General features: G+C 51.6%; 1 protein-coding gene across 1 annotated transcript; it reads right to left on the bottom strand.

The window, feature by feature from the left end:
- Positions 1–10,844: 10,844 nt before the first annotated feature.
- On the bottom strand, positions 10,845–23,349 carry NAGPA (N-acetylglucosamine-1-phosphodiester alpha-N-acetylglucosaminidase). Its single transcript, XM_058035843.1, has 11 exons — positions 23,313–23,349; positions 22,479–23,202; positions 19,545–19,684; positions 18,469–18,577; positions 17,906–18,034; positions 16,961–17,169; positions 15,606–15,653; positions 15,151–15,279; positions 13,076–13,207; positions 12,869–12,923; positions 10,845–12,340 (listed from the first exon to the last, which is right to left on the bottom strand). The coding sequence occupies exons 1-11, from the start codon at positions 23,347–23,349 to the stop codon at positions 12,115–12,117; spliced, it is 1,938 nt and encodes a 645-aa protein (XP_057891826.1). The 3' UTR covers positions 10,845–12,114.
- Between the last annotated feature and the right edge of the window lie 1,287 nt (positions 23,350–24,636).

Here is a 24,636-nt window from a genome sequence, read left to right on the forward strand (position 1 = left end):
GTAGAGCCAGCAATGTCGAAACGACCCTAAGGGTTTTGCCAAGCCACGGGATCTAAGCCAAGTACACCGGGAATTGACCAGATTAGGAAAGGAGTTCAAAAGTTTAAAGAGGAAGACTCATCGGAAAGACCCCGTCTATGATGAAGGCAACAGGAACGACCACCTGAGAATCCCCCAAAAGAGATGTCTCCACCTGCGCTCCGCCCACGCTCCGCCTACACCACGCCCCATATGAATATGCATGATTATGTATCTGATCTGATGTAATCCTATACCCAAAAATGTGTATAAGGCTTGCTTTTGCTATGTGAACTCAGAAATCCATTTTGTGATTTCTCCGACGCATCGCTAATAAAAATACCTCCTGCTTAATTGACTTAAGCTGAGTCTGATTAGGCAGTCACTCTGCCTGTTTGGGGCAAAATTTGGCATCATTTCTGGCGGGCCAGGCAGGAGGTATGGCACCAGACAGGAGATCCAAGCCTTAAGGGTCCTCTCCCGAGCCGGGTCCGGGGCCGGGGTCTTCTGGGCGCCCCTGACGGCTTTTCGTCGGGAGAAGCTCCTTCCCTGGACCGGTGCTCTCGGATGGACGCTGGCTGCATCTCCTGCTCAATTAAGAGGTATTTTAATTGCCTATTGGCTTTAAGAGGTATTTGAATTGTTTGTTGGTTTTGAGATAAAGCGCTTTGTTTGGGAAACGAGGGTCAGACGTGACCGCTCGCAGGGTAAGCCGGAGGGACGCCTCGGTAAAAATCCCTGATTCTACGGGTTAAAGTCCCGTAAATACGGGTTAAAGTCCCGTAAATACGAGTTAAAGTCCCGTAAAAAGAGTACAAAAGGAAATGACTAGGTTATGGTAGAGAAGAGTTGAACTTCGTATCTTTGGTTTGTTTTGCTGTATGGGAGATTGCCTACTGTTCTTTGAGAACGGGAGAAAGATGTGTTAATTGGTGGTTTTATGTGTTTGTTTTATGTGTCCGTTGTAAAATCTTATAGGGGACGCTTTTATTACTTTCTATGTAAACAGATTGGAAATGTATGTGCATGAACTTGGGAACCCGGTATTTCACGGTCTATCGGCGACCTCTTGTGACCAAACCCGGTAAAACAGTCTGTTCTGACATAAGACCATAAGGTAGGAACCTTTCACTGTACGGGTGTGTGTGTGGAGTGAGGTCGGAGACGGACGAAGCGAATGGAAATTGTGTGAATGAAGTGTTAAGGTATATTGGCATATAGTACTTGTGGAAAAGAGCACGAATACAGAGAATAGCCATGGGAAGCCAACAGAGTAAAGATATAAATATGAAAACCCCCTTAGGATGTATCCTAAAACACTGGAAGGACCTGGGAGGGATTCCAGGGGGAAACATAAGTAAAAAGACACTTCTTAAGTATTGTACACAATGGTGGCCCCTGTACCGTCTTGATGACGGAGAAAAATGGCCACCGGAGGGGACAACTAACTATAATACCATTTTACAACTTATGCTCTTCCTCCGGCGGCTCAATAAATGGGATGAGGTAATGTACGCAGACATGTTTTTCACCCTAAGGAATAAGCCTGAGTGGCAAAAGGAATGTGGAATTAATGTAGCCCCTCAGGACCCCCTAGTATTGGCTTTGGAAAGAGATAAGAAGGGTCCGAAGTCAAAGGACCGTTGCTGTGATGCATGCAGTATTGGACAGCAGTGTCTCAAGTTAACAAGGAGAGATAGTGGAAAGGAGAGCGAAATAAGCTTGTGGGAATACCATCCATTTGCTCCAGGGCGGGAAGGACCCCTTCCCAGACCAAAAGAGGAACAAGGGGATCCTAGCCCATTAAAGAAATTGGAGCAGTGGTGGAAATCTAAGTTTGGATGCAGCCCTCAGAAGCTAGACAACGGCTGGGAGGAGGGTAGCCCATCAAAATCGGGGATTAGCGAGGGAAAGGGCAGCCCTCAGGGACCAGGTAGCCCACAGGGGTCGGGGAGCTATGCTGACAGTCCACCCAGACTGGAACTCGAAAGGGAAGAAGGCAGTCCGTCGGGAGTAGAGAGCCGGGGGGAGACACGCAGCCCGCCCGAGCTCAGTCCATATGGGGATAGTAACACATCCAGAAATGGGGGTGACTGTAGAATGGAAACTAGCACACCCAGGACTGGTGTTTGCAGAATGGAAACCAGCACACCAAAGGCTGGGGACAAGAGCGGCTCATTGGGGGGCGACGTCTCTGAATTAAAATATAGTAAGGGGAGTGGTAATGTGACATGCGAAAAGGAGACAGAGAACAACTCGCAGAGACTGAGTATAATAATACAGATAGAGGATAAAAGAGATGGGAAAGCAGCAGAGGACGAGAGGGGTAGTAGCCCGGGGCAGGATAGGAGCCGACAGATATTAGGGGGACGACAGACCCAGGACGGGAATCGGACGGACTGTGTAATAGAGATAGGAGGTGAAAATGAAGAACTGGACATAGAGGCACAGGAAGAGGACCCCGGGGCAAGGACCAGTCACTCGTATTATACCAGATCTGTGGCACGGGGGGAAGCAAAGCGAAGAGAGGAGGGGAACCATACGATAGCTCCTCTCCGACAAATTATGCCAATGGTAGGGGAAAAGACTAGAGTAAAGGTGCCGTTCTCGACAAGTGATTTGAACAATTGGAGGGATGAAGCAAAAAATTTTAGGAGAAATCCGGAGGGAGTAGCAAAGAGATTTGAACTAATGGCGAAGAATTTAGATATTGATTGGGAGGATATAGAAGTGATGCTGTCGGAGCTGACAGATACAGAAAGGGAGCTTGTGTTGGAAACAGGGAGACAACATGCTCAAGTGTTACCGGGGAGAATAGAAGATAATTTTCCCAGCAGTAAACCAGAATGGGACCCAGGTAACGCGGATCATTATCAACGGTTAGTGCAGTATAGGAAACTGATAGCGATGGGCTTGCGTAATGCAATCCCTAAGGCTATCAACTGGTCAGTGCTATATAACATCAGGCAGGGAAAGGATGAGACCCCATCGGAGTTCTTGGACAGACTCAGGGCGGCAATGAGACAATACACACCCCTAGACCCGGCAACAGAAGAAGGGAAACAGCACTTGCTAGAGTTAATGATGGAACAGAGTAACCCAGACATCAGGAAGAAGTTACAAAAGCTTGAGCATCCAGCAAACAAAAACCTAGAGACACTGCTAAACGAGGCATGGAAGGTATACAATAATAGAGAAGCAGAAGAGAAGAAAAAGGAATACAGGAGGATAGCTCGAGTGGTGGCTGTAGCAGTGGCAGCTCAAAAGACAGGTTACCCGGAACCTGGAACTCGAGGAAGGGGTAGAGGCAACCCAATGGGAAGGGGAGGAAGACTCCAGCCCCACCCCACTAGGGTAGGGCCAAATCAATGTGCGCACTGCCTACAGATGGGGCACTGGAGGCGAGAATGTCCCCAACTGAGGGAAAGATTTATGGCCACTACCACCACCACACATCAGGATAGTGAATGACGGGGACCGGTGGGCCGTACCCTAGCAGACCCACTGGTTAGAATGGAGCTAGGGGAAGGTAAAAAGGAATTGAGCTTTTTAATTGATACGGGAGCAACTTTTTCGGTTTTAAATCAAGAATTGGTACCTAAAAGTGATGAATTTGTACAAGTTGTGGGAGCAACAGGCCAACCAGAAAAGGCTTACTTTTTGAAACCCATTAAATACAAAATTGGGAAACAAATGGGAATTCATCAGTTCCTGTATTTACCAAATTCGCCAAAGCCCTTATTGGGAAGAGACCTATTGGAAAACCTGGGAGCCATAATAAAGTTCAACAAAGACAAATTGGAATTTCAAGTAAACGATGAACAACTGATTACAGCCCTAAGCCTAACAATCAGTTGTGTGGAACCCAAACCTGAGAACCACAACTTCGAGCGAATCCTGAGCAAGACTTATCCATTAGTATGGGCTACGGATATACCTGGAAAATCAAAACGAGCGACACCGATTGTTGTCGAACTTAAGGTCGGGGCAAGACCGGTGGTAAGAAAACAATACCCTCTGAAGATAGAAGACAGAAAGGGAATTGAGCCCATAATCAAAAGGTTTTTAGAACTGGAGTTATTGGTAGAATGTGAATCGGATTTTAATACACCGATCTTGCCAGTAAAGAAACCTAATGGAACGTATAGGCTCGTTCAGGATCTGAGGGCAGTAAACGAAATAACCAAGACATTACACCCGGTGGTTGCTAATCCATATACGCTTTTAACTAGGCTAAAGGATAGCCTGGCCTGGTTCACCGTATTAAATTTGAAAGACGCATTCTTCTGCCTTCCCTTAGCCCCCGAGAGTCAAAAGATTTTTGCCTTTGAGTGGGAATCAGTAGATAAGGAGAGAAAGACCCAACTTACCTGGACACGGTTGCCCCAAGGCTGGTCTAACTCGCCCACGATCTTTGGGAATCAGCTAGCCAAAGAATTAGAACAATGGGAAGGGCCGCCGGGAGATGGCGCCCTCCTGCAGTACGTAGACGACCTCCTAATAGCGACAGTGACGGAGGAAGAATGCATTGAATGGACTATTTCCTTGTTGAATTTCCTGGGTTTAAGTGGATATCGAGTCTCTCAACAGAAAGCACAACTGGTGCAAAAGGAAGTGGTGTACCTGGGATACGAAATCTCCAGAGGACAGCGATCCCTGGGAGCAGCCAGGAAAGAGGCCATCTGCCAGATGCCCAAACCAGAGACGGTGAGAGACCTGCGCGCCTTTCTGGGGATGACAGGTTGGTGTCGGCTATGGATCTACCAGTATGGAATACTCGCTAAACCACTGTATGATTTGCTGAAGGAAACCAAGAATGTCCTAGCTTGGACTCCCGAGGCGGAAGGGGCCTTCAAGAGGCTGAAGCGGGAGCTGATGAGAGCACCAGACTTGGGTCTCCCAGATGTGTCAAAACCATTCTGGCTATTTTCCCATGAGCGGCAAGGGATGGCCCTAGGAGTACTAGCACAGCAGTTGGGACCACACAAGAGAGCTGTGGCCTACTTCTCCAAGCGATTAGATGAAGTAAGTAAAGGATGGCCAGGCTTTCTGAGGGCAGTGGCCGCAGTGATAATTAACATAGAAGAGGCTAGGAAGCTTACGCTGGGCCAAAAGGTGACTGTGTTAGTATCCCACACTGTGTCAGCCGTGCTGGAACAGAAAGGCAACCATTGGTTGTCGCCTTCCAGATTCTTAAAGTACCAGGCCATCCTGGCTGAATCAGATGATGTAACCATTCAGGTAACTAACATTGTGAACCCAGCTTCATTCTTAGAAGGAAGAGCCCCAGCAGAACCCATCGAACATGACTGCCTGGAAACAATTGAAGCCGTCTACTCCAGTCGCCCAGATCTCAAAGAAGAGCCGTTCGAAGACGCGGACAACTGGTTTTCGGATGGCAGCAGCTTCGTGAAGCAAGGAGTAAGAATGGCTGGCTGTGCAGTCACCACTACAGAGAGGGTAATTGAGTCAAACCCCCTGCCTGCAGGGACTTCAGCTCAAAAGGCAGAGCTGATAGCTCTGACCCGAGCCCTGGAATTAGCAGAGAACATGCAAATTAATATATGGACAGACTCTAAATATGCCTTTTCTGTCGTACATGCTCATGGAGCCATCTAGAAAGAAAGAGGACTGTTGACTACACAAGGAAAAACAGTCAAACATGCAGAAGAAGTTCTGCGACTGCTGGAAGCGGTCCAACTCCCAACACAGGTGGCCATAATGCATTGCAAGGGGCATTTGAAAGGCAATACTATTCCAGAAATAGGGAACAAGAAGGCAGATACAGAAGCTAAATTGGCGGCCACAAGAAATAGAGAAGCAGAAATAGCGGCCCTAATACCAGGGGAACTGGATATCAATATCCAGCCAGATTACCAAGAATCAGATCATAGATGGATTCAAAGGAACAAGGGCAAAATACTAGAAAATGGTTGGGGTCAATTAGAAACAGGACAGTTAGTGATACCAGGAAACGTGATGTGGCAGTTTGTGAAGGCAGAACATGAGAAGGCCCATTGGGGCCTAGATTCGCTTTACCAATATTTGCAGACCAGAATAGCAGGACCAAAATTATTTACTACTATAAAACATGTTACGTCCCAGTGTGAACGGTGTCTGAAGAACAACCCGAATACAGGAACCAAAGTACACCAAGGAGCCATAAGCCGAGGTAAATTCCCAGGTGAGGTATGGCAAATTGATTTTTCTGAACTCCCAAGAAAAGGGGGGTTTCGGTACTTGTTGGTATTAACTGACACATTTTCTGGGTGGCCTGAAGCATTCCCCTGTAGGACAAATAAAGAAAGAGACGTAACTAGAGTACTGTTGAATGAAATTATTCCACGGTTTGGGGTACCGAAGAGCATTTCTTCGGATAGAGGTACACATTTCTGTGCAAAAGTAGTGAGAGCAATAAGCAAAGCATTACAAATCAAATGGCAATTGCACACGCCCTACCGTCCACAGGCCAGTGGGCAAGTAGAAAAGATGAATCATCTTATCAAACAGCAAATTGCTAAAATATGCCAAGAGACTAATTTGCAGTGGTATCAGGCTTTGCCTATTGCTCTGCTCAGACTGAGAGTCAAACCAAGATCAAAAGAAAAGTTAAGTCCATTTGAAATTCTGTATGGTAGACCCTATGCTATGCAAGTTGTAAATGGAGATGTCATAGACCAGATCGGTAATCAATACATTTACGATTATGTAATTGCGGTGGAGAAACAGTTTGATAAGAATGCTACTGTGATGATCGAGCACCAACCTAAGCAACCTGATTGTAAATTGCATCCGTTTAACCCCGGTGATTGGGTGTATGTTAAGAATCTTTCAGGAAAACCCCTACAAGAAAAGTGGGAGGGACCTTTCCAAGTGCTGCTGACTACCTTCACCGCGGTTCGGATCAAGGAACGACCTACGTGGATCCACTATTCACGGGTCAAGAGAGCTCCGGAAAACAAACAAGAGGAGCTTAAACCTGCCCTAGATGTACAAACTTCTGAGTCAGCTGTCTCCGCAGGATCACGTGAGAATCCAACATAAACTAACATTGACTTTGCCAAAACCTTTATCTCTCATAGCAGAATTTAATGCCGAAGCTAGAGCTGCATTGCGTAGCACGCCAATACAGTGGACAGGGTGGGTTGAAACATACAGTCAACAAAGACCTGACCCACAGGACCCTATTCACGATCAGCCGTGTTTTGGGTGTGGGGAAAGAAATTGTGTGGGACTAATTGGATTTCTTTGTGGAGGTTGTGATAGAAAATTTTAGAACGTACAATGTTGTTTACTGGACCTCCAATGCTATGAGTGTAGCTGCGAAGAAGCAAGGGAAAACGACCACTACTTGGCCTTAGAGAAATTCGCCAACAGACCCATTTTAGAAGCTAAAGAATTGTTTGAAGCTCCCGAACAAATTGTATTAGGGTGGTGCCATTAGAAAGTACACCGCTGGTTACAATATTGTTTGAAACTTAGTCGTTCTAAGGTTTTATCGACCCGTTGCCATTCTTCTGTCCCACGACATCCACTAACAAGTGACCAAATTGGACCCTTTAGAAAACAAAGAGATTTAGACACTGAACTAGAAAAGGTTATTTTACGAGTAAAACAAATTCACATCAAGCAACGAGAGCGCCAAAAGAAATAAAATTGACAGCCAGACATCATGACCCCGACTCCACCTCAAACCTTTACAACTCTGATCATTGGACTCTCGATAAGTATAGCTCTTCCCCAAGACTCTTCCCCAATAGACCCATGGTCTCATGCACACCAGTGTATCCACCCGGAGTTGGGAATGAGCGGACCCTATTTCGAGGTTTATGCCTTACGTAATAATCAGCCATACGCAAGTGGAGTATGAGATCAGCCCTCCATGATAGCATACAAGGGAGACCAAATCCAAATTGGGTGTCGAGAGCTTGACCCAGCAGAAGGAAGAGAAAGAAAAACAAGGCGGCTGGTATTAACAATTCAACCCTCGATGCCAGCCTCTGAACATAACCTAATTACCTTTAGTCTAGTGAAAATGGGCAAGCCTATTGCCTGGACTCAGCAAAAGGGCCCAATTTCATGTCAGTGGAGTGACTTCAGGGAAGATCCACCTGGATCACAACCCCGAAACTCGGTGATTTATAGAAAAGATTCACTTGGGGAGCTACACCCTCAAAACATAACGTATAACCCTCACCCCCTTCTCCATTCTCCGGGAGAAATTGTAGCATCTAGTGGTCCTGAGGAAAGAAAAGCACAGTGTGAGATGGCATTTAGATTAGATCAGTCAATGACGTTCACATGTGAAAGGGAGTTGAAAACACTGGGACAGGGTTTTAGCTTCCCCGGGCGTGCTGTCGAATATAAGATAGAATTACCAGGAGACGTGATCCCATTGTATCCAGATCTAGACTTGCCCCAAGAAACCACCCTACCAGTGGAATGTAAAGCAGTACATAACCTAACCTTTATAGGGCCTCAAGTGATAAGAAAATCTAACGAACTAAAATTATTGTTAGACCCCACTTATTCCCTGAAAAAGGTGCAAATGAACATTCACACCGATATTACTTATTTGCAAAAAGATTGCTGACCATTTATACAGCAAAGCCTTAAGGGATAGAATGCATGGCTAGCGACAAGGTCTCATCACAGAAGAACAAAAAGAGATCTAAGTGGGTGGATTGGCACCGGATTTAGCATAGTAAACACAATAGATCAAGAGGTATTAGTAAACAAATTAAGTACCGTCACGTCGAGCTTAGGAAAGCTTAAGATGCCCCTCAGTTCATCCATGCTTACATTAGCTGAAACACAATCGCTAGTAGTGAAATTACTAACCATGGTAGCAAACCATACTGCAGAAGATTTTGTAAAGCTCACTGACTACACAGGAGAACTTAGCAGAGACATTGCACTCGCTATCCAATGCTCTCAGACGCAACAATGGGTACAATCAGTAGCGGCAGGAATAATGAGAGAAGGAACGTCAGGTATATTACCTCAAGAAATAAGGGAAACAATATTAAAGGACAATCATACTACACAATTTGAGAGGGACCATCAGGCTTGGTGGCAACTAGTAAACTTCACTTATGAGCCTCAACAAGAACACATTGAAGCTTATGTCCTCACCATTAGTGCGGCAGAGGAAAGAGCTATCTTTCCCATCCTCACTCTAGGGACAATACACCAAGATGTCATTGTCAGGCCAATAAACCATAACGTCTGGGCCAGTTATGATTACACCAAAAATAGGTGGCAATCGGTTAGCACAGAAGCATGTATCCCTAGAAGACAATTAGGCTATGTTTGCGAAAATGCTGTGGTAGAAGCCGAAGATTTATGCTTAGATGCTGAAAATAGTGTATGTACCTTAGAAATGCTTCCGCATGATAGAACACAATCACAAGTTTACTATATAAGAAATGGGTGTGCTTGCGTAAGGACAGCTTGTGACAACGTCACTATAGATAATTACCAAGAAGAGACTAACAATACTAACTTTTGTGTATGCAACTTTACCAAGATCGTAGGTTGTGATTTTCATTACACTGTCCCAATAACTACCCAACAGCTAATTAACGCAAATTTCAACCTATATCAAGAAATACCGAAATTACAAATAGGGATGGACGTCAAGATTCTCAAAGCAATGCTTGCACACCCTGAAGTAAAGAAATTAGTGCAAAAGGTGAATCAAACAACTAAACGAATGGTATGGCAGATAGAACACAATTCAAAAAGAATAAAGAATGTCCTGACCGAAGTAGAACAAGTAGGCCAGCATCACTGGTGAGACATCTTTACAAGATATTCCCCAACAGCTACACAGGTCTTCCATTACCTGGTGCACCCAATGCTAATAGTAATTGTAGCTTTGTTATTACTAACCCTTACAAACATTTGTTTGTGGTGGAGACTAAGGAGCATAATGAAAAGGACCCAAATGATTTGGGCAATGGTACGAGCCTATCAGCGTCCTGTGGAACCAGAACTTGACGAAAGAATTCGTAAGTTACAAGAAAAGGGGGGAAATGAAGCCCTAAAGCAGATAGCCTTCCAGAAGTAATGGGTTAAAACATGGAATGTGAGGCATGTAAAGCAGGGCCTAGCACTAGAACACACGGAGAAAGCACAGCACTAGGAAAACAGAGCAATGAATTAAATAAGAGGTAGAGCATCATGACAGGGGAAGAGATAAGTATAAGAGAAACTAATGGGCTAAGCAGGTTTAGAGCCAGCAATGTCGAAACGACCCTAAGGGTTTTGCCAAGCCACGGGATCTAAGCCAAGTACACCGGGAATTGACCAGATTAGGAAAGGAGTTCAAAAGTTTAAAGAGGAAGACTCATCGGAAAGACCCCGTCTATGATGAAGGCAACAGGAACGACCACCTGAGAATCCCCCAAAAGAGATGTCTCCACCTACGCTCCGCCCACGCTCCGCCTACACCATGCCCCATATGAATATGCATGATTATGTATCTGATCTGATGTAATCCTATACCCAAAAATGTATATAAGGCTTGCTTTTGCTATGTGAACTCAGAAATCCATTTTGTGATTTCTCCGACGCGTCGCTAATAAAAATACCTCCTGCTTAATTGACTTAAGCTGAGTCTGATTAGGCAGTCACTCTGCCTGTTTGGGGCAAAATTCGGCATCACTAGCACAGAGTGGGCTGGAACAGCACATCCTGCAGTGTGGGTGTTATTAAACATAAAAGAGCCCCTGGGTTCCACTGGGGGGCTGAGGTTAGCTGGGAAAGGATCAGCTCCTTCTGCAGCTGCACATCAGGAATTCTGAGTTTCAGGCAGGTAGCACTAAAAGACTTTATTCAAGTTTCAAATAAAGTTCTGTAAATCATAGAAAAATAGAGTCTCTTGGTTACAGGCTGATTTGGTGCCAACACTGGCACAGAAAATACACATCCTTTACTTGGAGAGGTAAAAAGGGAGTGAGTGCATAAAGGTGTGTGGGGCTCAGACAGGCTCTCACCCCTCTGCAGCACCCAGGGGCTTGGCCAGGGCTGGTTCCCTCACAGGGCAGCAAATTCCAACACTGTTTGAGTGGAACTGTGCAAGGATGGGTTCCACATTTCCAGAGGAGCAGCTCAGGGTCCTGGCTGGGCTGGAGCCCTTGCTGGTCCCTCTAAGGAGAGCCCAGCTGTGCCATGCCAGCCATGCCAGGCTGTTCCTGTCTGTGCCATGGAGCCATGCCAGGCTGGCCCAGTCTGTGCCATGGAGCCATGCCAGGCTGTTCCTGTCTGAGCCATGCCAGCCATGCCAGGCTGGCCCAGTCTGTGCCATGGAGCCATGCCAGGCTGTTCCTGTCTGAGCCATGCCAGCCATGCCAGGCTGGCCCAGTCTGTGCCCTCCCCCTCAGGGACAGCTCCAGGCTGTGCCAGGGTCCCTCAGAGCTGGGCAGAGCCTTTGGAGAGATGCACAAATGGAACCTGGGACCTGAGAGGCCTTTCCTGGTGCTGTGCTGCAGGAGCTGCCCCAAAGCACAGCACTCAGCACCCGCTGGGGCTGCTCTGGCCTGAGGGTTGGTCACAAAGCACCCCAGCCCTGCAGGGGCTGTCACAACCCTGCATGTCACCTGAGCCATCACCACAGCTGGCACAGGAGGGCTCTGCTGGCACTGGCTGCTGCACCTGCTTCAATGTTTTACAACAAACTTTTGGTCACTTTTCTGATTAAAATCAGCTTAGCAAGGAAGGACAGACACTGATTAGTACCTTTAAGCCCAGCTTTGTACTAGAGGCAGCTTAGCATCTTAAAAAGCACTGCTCAGGTGAGCAGGGATCTTTTGGAGGTGCTGACTTGCATCCCTCACCTGTTTGCCTTCAGTTCTGGAAGGAACCAGCCCATCTCCTTTGCTGCTGCAGCTGTGGAATTCCCTCACCCAAGGGATGTCCTGCATCCCCTGATGCTGCTGGGGCAGCAGAGGAAAGGAAAGCACAGCCACAACAGGGCAGTTCTGGGCTGAGGCTCCCAGTGGGAACAGCCCCAGTCCCAGTCGGTGCTGAGGGGCAATGCAGGGTGAAATCCTCATCCCATCCATGATTCTAAAGGAACTCCTGGTTTGGCTCCTAAGTGTCCTCAGGCTCCTGGGTGTCCTCAGGCTCCTGGGTGTCCTCGTGGTCCCAGGCAGCAGAGGTGGGGCTGTGAGGGCTGTCCCCGTTGATGTCCTTCAGGGGGAGGTAGCGATAGTCGCGGTGCTGCCGCCGCCGCCCCTGCAGCAGCAGCCCCACGTTCCCCAGGGCACTCAGCACCAGCAGCAGGGCCAGGGCAGAGCTCAGGGAGAGCCACGAGCTCCTGTGGGACACAAATCACAGCACCAACAGCTCCCCTGTGTGCCCCAGTGTGCACAGCATTGCCCTCCCTGCCGTGTGTTCCCAAGCTTGTGGCCTGCTCTCAGGACAGAACCATGGAATTGTTATGGCTGGAAAAACCCTCCAAGATCATCGAGTCCAAACATTGTCCCAGCACTGCCAAGGCCACCACTGACCCACGTCCCCAACTGCCACATCCACACGGCTTCTAAATCCCTCCAGGGATGGGCACTCCACCACCTCCCCAGGCACCCTGTGCCAGTGCCTGACCACCCTTCTGGGAAGGAATTTCCCCAATACCCAATCTGAACCTCTCCTTGCACAATTCAAGGCTGTTTCCCCTTGTCCTGCCCCTGTTCCCTGGGAGCAGAGCCTGACCCCCCCTGCTGTCCCCTCCCTCAGGAGCTGTGCAGAGCCACAAGGTCCCCCCTGAGCCTCCTTTTCTGCAGACTGAACACCCCCCATGCTCTGTGGCAGCCTCTGAGATGCACAGTGAGCACCAAACACTTACTCTGACAGGAAGAACTTGTCTTTGCTCTTTCCCTGGGAAGCCAAACACTGTCCAGCTGGAAAGTAAAGAGGGAAGAAAGGTGGGGCAGGGTGTAAAATTCCACTAAAAAAGAGCAAGGTTAAGCAGAGCTGGTGACTGAGAAAACACCATTATGCACTAAAGCTGCTGGTCCAGCTTTTACCCGAGCCCCAGCCCCTGCAGGGATACCTCTGTGCAGGAGCTCCTGCAGCGCCCCGTGGTGGCTGATGTTGCAGCTGCCGCTCTCGGGGTCACAGGGACACGAGTGGTCACACGCACAGCGGCTCCGGCAGCTCGGCCCAAACCAGCCCAGGGGACACTCTGGGGATGGCATCACAAAGGGACTGGTCATTGTTATGAACAAAAATTCGGTTAATATTTTTTTTTTTGTGAGAAAAAGTTACAAAAAGGCAGCCAGATCACTGTAGCTGCCGAAGTTCTTCGTGTTTTGTTATTGTAATCACGGGTCGTTGTGGCCAATCGCTCCTTTTGTATCAGCAGAGCCTTGCCCGAGGCTGTGTACTTTTCCCTGAAGGGTGAAGAGACCTGAGAGGGTTGGGGGGGGTTATGCAAAGTGACTCCAAGGACCAGCATGCTGTGGGACCCTTACTCCAAACGTGCAAGAACCCCAAAAACAACGAGCCAAATAAGAGTTGAGAGACTGGAGTGATGTCTGGAGACGTGAGAAGCCGAGTGCTGAACCTGCAGAGATGCTGAACACCTTCGGACCCTCTCGCCCTGACCATGGGAGTTGACCCCGGCGCTGAGACCGGGCCGACTTGGTTGGGAGAACAACAACTGGAAAGGGATCAGCAGGCTCTAAAGGCTCCCAAGAGGATCTGATCCCCAGCTCTGCCCCTGGTGTACAAAGCTGTGCGTATCCTCTTCCTCAGAATTGCCTTAGGAGAGACACCGGATGCTGCAGACCCGTCGAGCCGCCCTATCCTAAGCTGATCACTTTTAATAAAGGCATTAAAAAGGAGAAGAAGTCTCCTGGCCCTGTCTATTTCAGTCATTGCCACGGCTCGGGGAGCACCCGGGCTGTGGCTGCAGCTCCCTCAGCTCAGCTAGCCTGCAGCAGCCTGGGAGCACCATGCTGCAGGTCAAGGCTGCTCCTTGGTGGGCTTCAGAGGGAAGTTTGTGTAGAACTGGGATCACACAATCATGGAATGGTTATTTGAGTTGAAAGGGACTTTAGAGCTCATCTTGCTCCACCTCCTGCCATGAGCAGGGACATCTTCCACTATCCCAGGCTGCTCTAAGACCTGTCCAAGCTGGCCTTGGATACTTCCAGGGGTAGGGCAGCCACAGCTGCTCTGGGCAACATCTCCGGGACGGGATTAGCTGAGTGTTCCCAGGCTGGAACAGAGCATCACTGACACAATCAGGCAGCCAGGAAGTTCACACCCCTCTGGAATTCAATCACTCACTCAGACACAGGGGACCTGCAGTGGTTACACCAGGCAGAACAGAACACCCAGCACTGGCACGGGGAGTGTGAGGGTGGATGGCAGGACAGCCCTGTGGAGCATTCCCCAGGCTCTGACTGCATCACCTGAAGCCTGGGCTTCAGCAGGGCCTCGTGCAACACCCTGGAGCAGAGGATGTTTTGTGGTCACTCAGGGGCTCTGGGAGAAGAATGCAGCTCTTTGGGGCTGAGACTGAACAGGAATCCACAATTCTCTATTGAGGAAGCAAACTCCTCTTTCCTCTCTGCTCCTTCTGTCACAGACACATTTTATGAAAAATCCTTTCCTTAAGATTTTTTCTCCTGAGAAGCTGAGAGGCCTCAAGAACAAAATGTCAACAATGATTATCTGCTGCAGTGGAATACAACAGGTGGATCTGTGTCATGTGGTTGTTTCTAATTAATGGCCAATCACAGTCAGCTGCCTCAGACTCTCAGTCACAAGATTTTATTATAATTCCATTCCTTCCTTGGCTTGCTAGCCTTCTGATGAAATCCTTTCTTCTATTCTTTTAGTATAGTTTTAATATAATATATATACTATAAAATAATAAATTACCCTTCTGAAAACATGGAGTCAGACCCTCATCTCTTCCCTCATCCTGGGACCCCTGTGAACACCACCACATTCCTTCCTCTCCTTTTCAGCCCATTTGGGTAGGACAGGCAGGCCCAGAAGAGCTGGGAGCCGGCTGGGGATGCTCAGGCCTGAGCTGCCGTGGCAGAACTGCCCCCAGGAGGTGGCACAGGGGTGACACAGCGCTGTCCCAGCCCCAGAGGTCGCTGTAACCCTTACCGTGCTCACAGCTGGCGCCGTAGAAGCCGGCAGGGCAGGAGCAGGCTCCGTGCACGGGGTCGCAGGAGCTGCCGTGCTGGCACCGGCACCGCTGGCTGCAGGACGGCCCGAAGGAGCCGGGAGCACACGCTGCGGGACACAAACAGAGATGTCACCAGGACCCTGGTGGCAGAGGTGAGCAGTGCCAGCACACAGCCACAGCCCATGCCTGGGGAGGGATGCTCCCACAAGCTGAGTGTGTGCCCTGAACAAGGAGCAACGACTCGAGTGTCTCCCACCAAGCCAACTGTAGATGCCCCAGCTGCAGTGAACTCACACTGCCAGGAAAGAGCAGCCCAGCCCACAGGGAGCCTCTCCCTTCCCTGCTCCCCCCTGGGGCAGGCAGCTGCTGGAAAGTGGCTCCCACTGCCCCTCCCTGGCCGTGCAGAGGCACAGGAGCAGCACTCAGGGTTTACCTTCAGTGCAGTTGCTGCCAGTCCAGCCGGCGTCACAGAGGCATCCAGCTGTGCAAACACAGAACAGGCATTACTGACAACAACAACACACAGGCAGGCAGCAAGGACCTGAAATTAGGAGCCTCTGCCTCTGGAGGTGCCCTCAAGAGGAGGAACCCTGCACTCACACCAAGGGTGGGTTCACAGCCCCCTCCCCAGCTGCAAATGCAGCAGAATCCCTGATGGCATTCCCTGGGACCAGCTCTGGGGCAGCACTGGCAACACCTGCACCCAGCAAGCTCTCATTCACCTGAATGAGAGTGGAGTCAGGAGGACAGGAGCAGGGTGACAGGGCTGGGCACAGAGGGGCAGAAGCTGGGGACACACATTCCAGCAATCCCTAGGCTCAGATTCATGGAAGAGTAGCAACTGCACACTTGTAAAAATTATAAAGTAGGAGAGGGAGGTGAAGAAGGAACAGTAAGGGGAGGGGAGAGAAGCAGCTGCTGTCACACAGCGTAATATATAGCTCTGCCCATCAGCAGCCTCACAAAAACCCAGAGCACAACCCTGAAGTGTTGTGGTGTGCTGTAATGTCCCATTTTGGCCTTCCAGGTCACTTCCCCAGGTGTGCCAATACCTCTCTCCCTTCCCCCTTGCCCCCATGCTGAGTGAGTCCTGTCAATCAGGCTGAACATTCCAGCAAGGCGTCGTGTGGTTGGGCAAGTTCAAAGGATGCCCCTATGCCCAGAGGTCATTGGCCTGTCTGGGTGTCATCTTCCCCTGAGACCCTGCCCCTCTCACCTGGTTGGTGGCTCACCTGTCCCTCCCCTCCCCCTGTCCCTGAGCTTAAAAGGTGATCAGACCACACGGCCGAGGTTCTGTTGGAGCAGTTGCTCACGTTCAGACCTCTGTAACCATGGAATAAACCTCTGGACATTAAACCCTCCAGCAGAATCCTCTCCTTTTTCTCTTCACCATTGCCTGAAGCCATTCCTCCTGAGGTAAACGGGGTTCCTAACAAGCCTGGACTTGTTCAGTGCCCAGCTGCAACCACCAGCAAGCCAAGGTATCTCTGGGGTGACACACCGCAGTTGCTGCCTTTGGCCCGGCAGCGAGGGTCAGACCGGCCCAGGCACAATCTAACTGGTAATATTGGGAGCCTTTTTTCCAATACTGAAGCACAAAAGGAAACTGAGGCACAGAGCTGGCTCCTAAAGGCAACGTGCTCTGACCACCTGTGCCTCGGATGCTCTGGAGAGGGGAAGCAGCCCCACACACCCGCCTGGCACTCCACATTCCCCCGGGACATCCCCAGGGCTGCACGGCCAGGTCCCGCCCCCCGGCCCCCCAGTGCCACGGCCCCGGGCGCTCACCGGCGCTGCAGACGCCGCGCAGGCTGCAGTTGGCAGGGCCGCAGTCCAGGGTGTCGCAGGCGGGTCCCGCCCAGAAGGGGCTCTCGCAGCGGCACCGCCCGGCCTCGCACAGCCCGTGGCCGCTGCAGTCGGGCGGGTCGCAGCCCGGCTCGTGCACGCACACCACGGTGGAGATGCGCCGGGGACAGCGCCACATGCTGTCAAAGGAGCTGGGGACAGCAGAGGGGACAGCCTGAGCTCACCCCGCGCTGCACAGCATGACCAACAGCCCTCACATAACCCAGAGATTTCCTCCCGAGCCACGCTGCCAAACATGAACGGGAATACTGGGGAAATACAATCACCAAACTGCATTGGAGTCAATGTTTTAGGTGAGTTCTAAATCCCATCTGATAGGTATCATTTCAAACATGGAATTACAGAAGAAACAGTCCCAGATTCCCTCATTTTGGCACACATTTTCTTCAATGTTATTTGCTTTGAGATACATTATATCACCGTAGTTATGGCAACTGAATGTTAAATCCCTTCATGTTTACAGTCAGAACCGACTAAAAAGTTGAATTTAAAACAAAATATTCTTTAGATTCCCTCCAATGAGGAAGGACAGAGTCTCCCAGTCAGTGTTTCTCTTCCATAATAATAAGCTGCTGACAGATCTCTGCTAATTCCCCTGGATGTGCAGCTCTGAATCTCCCAGACTAAGAGCTGCTGCCTTATCCCATTCCCACGTCAGCCACTCAGTCACAGCCACAGCTCTGCTGCCTGTCTGCAACCAGCTCAGCTTTAATCCTGGATGACTAAGTGGAAAAAACCTGCAGTCACTCAATCTCTTTAAATCCTAGAGCTGCTCTCTCCTGCCTTGGCTGTGCCCTCCCAGGCTGTGGGCTGGGCTCTGCAGGCTGGCAGGAGCTGCAGGGCCTGGGCAGAGGCAGCAGCACCTACCAGTGCTCAGAGGGGTAGTTGGCCAGGGTGCCATTCAGGACCAGCGTGGCAGAGCCTCCCCCATCCAGGTTGATGGCATTGATGACTCCCTGCTGCTTCAGGAATTCTGCCATTTCCCACAGGCTGACCCTGCAAAGCAGAGCTTGGTTGGTGATTTGCCTTCAGTGAAGCTGTCAGACCAGGAGCCTGCTGCTCTCTGTGGGGGAAGGGGAAGCTCTCCCATCCCAGACCGCTTTTGGCGGCTCTTTGGTGACTCTGAATGAGGGGAACTCCCCAGCAGCCAGAGGCAAGTGCAGGGCAGAAGACCTGCATGGAGACAATATGTGGATGTATAAATAAGGGGAGTCTGGTCAACTTCAGGGCTCTGCCAGTGCAAGAGAAGACAGTTTTTAGTGACATGGGCCAGATTCGATGAAAGGCAGCTAAGGGGAAAGTGCAGTAGCTGAGCCTTTTCTGTGAACCTTTTCTGGGTCCCTGAGCTCTGCAAGGCTCAGCTTTAAAACATGTCCCTGACAGCTGCAGAGCCCTCCAGCCCAGGAACTGAGGAATTCCCCAGCCCTTACCCTCTGGACTCTGTCTGTCCATCCACATGGACCAGGACCAGGCGGCCCTGGCGGTCGTGTCCCACGGCAGTCCTGGCTGAGATCACATTGATGAACCTGTCAAAGGTTCCTGCAGCACAGGGAACAATTCACACTCAGCTGGGGCACACAACAGGCTGCTGAGACACATCTGGCTGCAAAGAGCTCCCAGCAAGGGCCTCATCTGAACTGAGACACAGGGAGAGCACAGCCCAACCTCCTCTCGTTCATCCAAGCCCTACAAAAGTGCTCTTGATTAAGCTTTTGTCTGGCAAGGGGACAAAGCAGGGGATTCACAAACCCTTGGCATCAAACTCCTGTAATAGGCACCTGCTTTGAGTTTCTGATTGGACAGGATGGGAATTGTTCCCTGTGAGGGTGGGCAGGCCCTGGCACAGGGTGCCCAGAGCAGCTGTGGCTGCCCCTGGAAGTGTCCAAGGCCAGGCTGGACAGGGCTTGGAGCAGCCTGAGATAATGGAAGATCCCTGCCCACAGCAGGGGTGTGGAGTAAGATGGCCTTTAAGGTCCTTCCAACCCAAACTATTTCATGATTCTATGAAAGTTTGACCTCTTTGTGGAATTCACATTTTCTGAAAAATGTCTTTGCCCAGGATTTTTCTCCTGGGAAGCTGAAGAGCCTCAGAGAAAAGGGAAACAATAATTATCTCATTTGATTCTCCTGTGTTTTGCTCATCTAGAATGAGTTTGGAGATTGTTTACCCACAGGTGATTGTTCCATTGGATTCTGCTGTGAGTTGTTTTCACTCTTTGGCCAATCAGGGCCAAGCTGTGTCAGGACTCTGGAGAGAATCATGAGTTTTCATTATTATCTTTTTAGCATTCAGTAAGTATCCTTTCTATATTCTTTAGTGTAGTGTAGTGTAATGCAATGTAATGTAATGCAATGTAAAATAAATTAGCCTTCTGAGAACTTGGATTCAGATTCATCATTCCTCCCTTCATCTGGGCCAACCCAAACACAATTCCTGTTAAGTGCCCTTGTGCCCAGAGTGCCAGGGACAGCCAGCCCCAGCTGCAGGCAGGCCCACAGCAGTTACCTGTGCTCTGGGTGTCCCCACACTCGGCTGCCCGGCTCTGGTTGATGTACAGCTCTCCATCCCTCAGCAGCCACACCACGCCGCTCACCAGCTGCACAAAGGGGTTGGACTGGTCCAGCACATCCTCCTCAGACAGGTAGCTGGGAACAGAGGGCACCAGGGTCACCCACAGGCACTGCACACCACCTTAAAGCCTCTCCTGAACTAGGGAGAGGGCAGGAAAAGGCAGAATGAAGGACAGCTACATCCAAATCCAGGGACCAAGCAGTGTGAAACAGCACTTGAGCAGCCAGAGCAGCCCCTTCTCTCTGCACAAAGCCACAGCTAACCATGGTCCCAGGTCACTGTGCCTCACACAATGGCAGCAATGTGGCCAGGGTAATGAACAGAAAGCATCTGGCAGGACACAAGGACAGAGCTGTGGAGAGTCTCAGTTCAGTCAAAGAGAATTCTCCCAGGCTTCAGGCCTGGGAAACTTAGAGAGGAAGAATGAAAACAATTATGATCTCTCTTTCTGTTCATGTTGTTTATAAATATGTACCTTCAGAGTGTGCTATTCATAGTTCACCCATAGTGTGAAAGGTTTTTACTTTGAGACCAACTGGGTTACACCTTAGTGATCCTGGTTATAAAAGGACACCACCTCTTAATGAAATCTCTCTTTTTCACCTTCTGAACCATGGAGTCATTTCATCCATCCCTGACTCAACAGTGTCACAGAGCCACTGCCAAATACTCAGGGATCTGTGGAAGCAGCTGTAACATCTTGCTGCCTGTCAGCTTCTATTCTCCAAAACTGTGACACCCAACAGCTTTGGAGAGCATGTGGAGCTGCAGCATCCAGCCTGCCTGCAGCTGCACTGGGTGGCACCTGCTCCTTCCATCTGGGCAGGAGCTTCCCCTGCTCCTGCAGACAGCCAAAGGACAGTTCAGGTGCCACCTCCATGCCCAGGTGTTGTGTGTCACCACAGGGATATTGGGGATACAGGGGAACACCTGCCTCAGGGGAGCCTGGGCTGGGGGATGTCTGCAGCTGAGGGGTGGACAGCTGTGCTCTGCTTTTTGGGTTTAAAGGTGACTTTCTGATGTCTTGTGGGAGCTGGATGCTCAGCTTTTGTTTGGTATCTATGACTGTAGGCAAACAAAGCTTTGTGTAATTGCAAACACCTGAAAAGAAAACATGCCAAACCAATCCCCTTTTCCCATGGGAAAGGAACAAGAAGACAACATGAACGTGGCTGAAAGCAGATCGAACTACAAAACAGTTTGGGCAGGGAGTGACAGCTTTCAGAGCCTGGAGTCACCCACTGGCAGCCCAGGGAGCAGCAGCAGCTGTGCAGGGTGGGGTGACTGCCCTGGGCTGTCCTGCTGGCCTGATGCAGGCTGAGAGTGAAGGTGTCAACGACTTTCCCCACTGTCCCGACAGCCACAATCACACCCAAACTATCTTTCTGATCATGGTTTGGAAGGCACAAAGCCACCAAAGACCACGACAGCTCCATTTAACAGGGACATCCTGCCAGAGCTGGGGAGCAGCAGGGCAGAGCTGAGCTTAGGGACTCAGCAGGGACCCTGGAATTGCTGTTGAATTGAAGGACGTGTCACTGACCCACCCAGCCCCTCTCTCACACAAATCAAGGCCATGGTGCTCAGGCCTGCCAGAATGGCTGCGGGATAAAGCCCTGGCTTGGCACACTCAGTGCAAGGATCCTTCCTGAGCTCTGGGACTGAGCTACCAGAAGGGTGGAGATGCAAATTCCAGGCTGCTGCTGCATCTTCTGAGACCAGCAGAAGGGTCCTGGGAACACTTCTGGGCCTTTCAGGACCCTCCTGCTGCTGAGGAAGGGCAGCTCCTGGAGGCCTTGCACTCCAGAGAGCACTACAGTCTCTCAGTCAAATATTCCTCATCAGAGGGTGATTGGAACTTCTGTCTCCATCTTGGGGAGGGTCACATGCCCAGGTGGGCAAGAAGGCCAGTGACACCTGGCCTGGACCAGCCACAGTGTGGGCAGCAGGGCCAGGGCAGTGACCATTCCCTGTGCTGGCACTGCTGGGACATCTCCAGTGCTGGGCCCTTCACAAGGCAGACACTGAGGGGCTGGAGCGTGTCCAGGGAAGGGGCTGCAGTACCAGGAGGGGCTGAGGGAGCTGGGAAGGGGCTCAGCCTGGAGAAAAGGAGGCTCAGGGGGGACCTTGTGGCTCTGCACAGCTCCTGACAGGAGGGGACAGCCGGGGGGTTGGGCTCTGCTCCCAGGGAACAGGGACAGGAGGAGAGGGAACGGCCTCAAGCTGTGCCAGGGGAGGGTCAGGTTGAAAATGGGGAAAATTCCTTCATGGAAAGGGTGGTCAGGCACTGGCACAGATGCCCATGGCCTTAAAGAGTTCCAAAGAGTAACCACCCATAAAGTGTTCCAAAAAAGTGTTAATATGGTCAATCACACGTTTGCCCAGAAAGGATGTGGAGTCTCCATCCTTGGAGATGTTCAAAATCCAACAGACATGGCCCTGAGCAGCCCACTCCATCCCACCTGTGCTGAGCAGGGTGCTGGATGAGGCACCTCCTGAGCTCCCTTCAAACCCAGCCTTTCTGTACTGCAGCCAGAGCACACACACTGCACTCTGTGCCTCCTCTGTGCAAAACACAGAGCCCTCTCTCCTTCTACCCCACCCAGTGTCCCCACTGCAAGCTGGGAGAGGAGATACTGGAGCCCAAGCAGCTGGAGGTCAGCACTTACTGAGCTTCTCTTCACCCTAGGACATGAGCCAAGGGCCACCACCAGGTGCAGCTAGAACATCCCTATCTTCAGCATTCCAAGTGAGCTTCTGCTCTAACTGGGGAGGCCAAGGAGGCAGTGCTGGGATGAGCTTCCTGCCCAGCAATGCCTGAAACTCTTCAGGCTGGAGAGCACTCTCCAAACACCCCCCAGCTCTTACCCGAACACCATGGTGCCATCTTTGCGGATGCCAAACTGAGCGTTTTGCAGGCCTCCCGAGTCTCTCACCAGCCTCCCATCGCTCACAACATTCCCGAGGCACTCCCCAGTTTCCATGTTGAAGTACCCGCCGTTCTGGGCCACCAGACACTTCCTGAGCTTCGCAGTCTCCTCCACGGTGGCTCTGCGCTGAGCCCGGCAGCCGCCGGCCCCGCCCGGCTCCAGCACCGAGAAGGTGCTCAGGGGGTTCCTCACGAACGTGAAGTGCCCGTAGATGGCCTTGCGCTCGCTGCCCTCCGGGTGGATGTAAGAGACAAACGTCCTGGTGACGGCCACCGGCCCGCCCGTGCTGCTGTCGCCGGGCCACGCTTCGTGGGTGAGGTTTCCGTACTTGACGGGCTGGCAGTCCCTGACGTGCCGGTGGCCGTGCCGGGGGCCGTGCTGCCCGGGCGGGTACGGCTGCAGCGGGGGCTCGCCGGGGCCGCTCCTGCAACGACAACACCCGGTTGTCCCAAGGCCGCACAGGCGGGGTGGTGAGAGCGGCGCAGCTGGGGGTGGGCACGGCCTCGCTGGCACCCAGGCCCGCTTCTCCCGCGTCCCCGGTGAGACCCGCCGCGCTTCGAGGGCGGCCGTCCCGCCTGGCACCCGCTCCACCGGCCCGACACAGGGCACCGGGAGCCCCCGTACAGACGGTGCCCAGACACTCACCCGGCGCCGCGGGCCACCTGCAGCGAGCCGAGCACCGCCAAGGCGGCCATCAGGACCGTCCCGACCCCTGCTCGCCCCGATCCCCGTCCTGGGGCCGGGCCCGCCCCGACCCCCGCCCGGCCGGGACCGCCACCCGCGGCCCCCGCCGTCCCACACGCCGCCATCTTGGCGGGCGCTCGGAGTGCGGGCGGCGGCACTGCCCCCTAGCGGCTGCCGGGGCGGGCGGGCGTCGGAGCGGGGCCGGGAACCGGGACAGGGACAGCTCCCACAGGGCGGGAATCGGGACAGGGACAGCTCCCACAGGGCGGGAACCGGGACAGGGACAGCTCCCACAGGGCGGGAACCGGGACAGCTCCCCCAGGGACACGGGCGGGAACCGGGACAGCTGCCCCAGGGACACGGGCGGGAACCGGCACAGCTCCCACAGAGACACGGGCAGGAACCGGGACAGCTCCCACGGGGCGGGAAACGGGACAGCTCCCACAGAGACACGGTCCGGGGCTGGGACAGCACCCACGGGGCGGGAACCGGGACAGCTCCCACACGGACACGGGCGGGAACCGGGACAGCTCCCACAGAGACACGGGCGGGAACCGGGACAGCTCCCACAGGGACACGGGCCGGGAGCCCGGGCTCTGAGTGTCCGTCTCTCTCTCCACGGCACCTCTGACCCTCAGGGACGGCACAGCACCCACCGCCCTTACAGCCAGTGCAGATCATCCCCCCGCTCGGAGGATCGAGACTCTGTTTTCCAGAAGGGAAAAATTGTTACACCGAGGGAATGATGGTACATTGATTGTACATTGACTGTACCTGGGTTATCCTGAATCTAACTTCAGTGAATCTAACTTACAGAATCATGGAATGTTTTGTGTTAGAAGGGACCTTAAAGCCCATCCCATCCCACCCCCTGCCATGGCAGGGACACCTCCCACTGTCCTAGGTGGCTCCAAGCCCCTTCCAGCCTGGCCTTGGGCACTGCCAGGGATCCAGGGGCAGCCACAGCTGCTCTGGGCACCCTCACAGGGAACAATTACTGCCCAATATCCCATCCAGCCCTGCCCTCTGGCAGTGGGAAGCCATTCCTCTTGTCCTATCACCACATTTTTTATCAGTGTTTCTACTGCTGGAGTGGAATTTAATGGGGTGATAGTGACACTCAGCCTGCTCAGAGAGAGGGCAGGCAGCAGCTTGGTTTACTCAGTGAGTAGTAGTTATATCCATGTTTCCCCATAGCAGCAAAGCTCTTTAGTAAGGCATTCAAGGACTGAGGTATTCAAGAAGACAAATTCCTGCACTCTCAGCCTGTGGTTCACTTGCAGCAGTGGCTTTGCCCACCTAAACATGCAGCAGGTTCTCCACAGGCCACATTCCCTTCTGGGGGGAATGGGGGGTCTTGGACACACAGCATTCCCCTTGTCTTATCCCATTGTCAAAGTCCCCCCCAGCTC

This window comes from Melospiza georgiana, chromosome 16 (assembly GCF_028018845.1).
Source record: "Melospiza georgiana isolate bMelGeo1 chromosome 16, bMelGeo1.pri, whole genome shotgun sequence".
In the NCBI taxonomy this organism is placed as follows: Eukaryota; Metazoa; Chordata; class Aves; order Passeriformes; family Passerellidae; genus Melospiza; species Melospiza georgiana.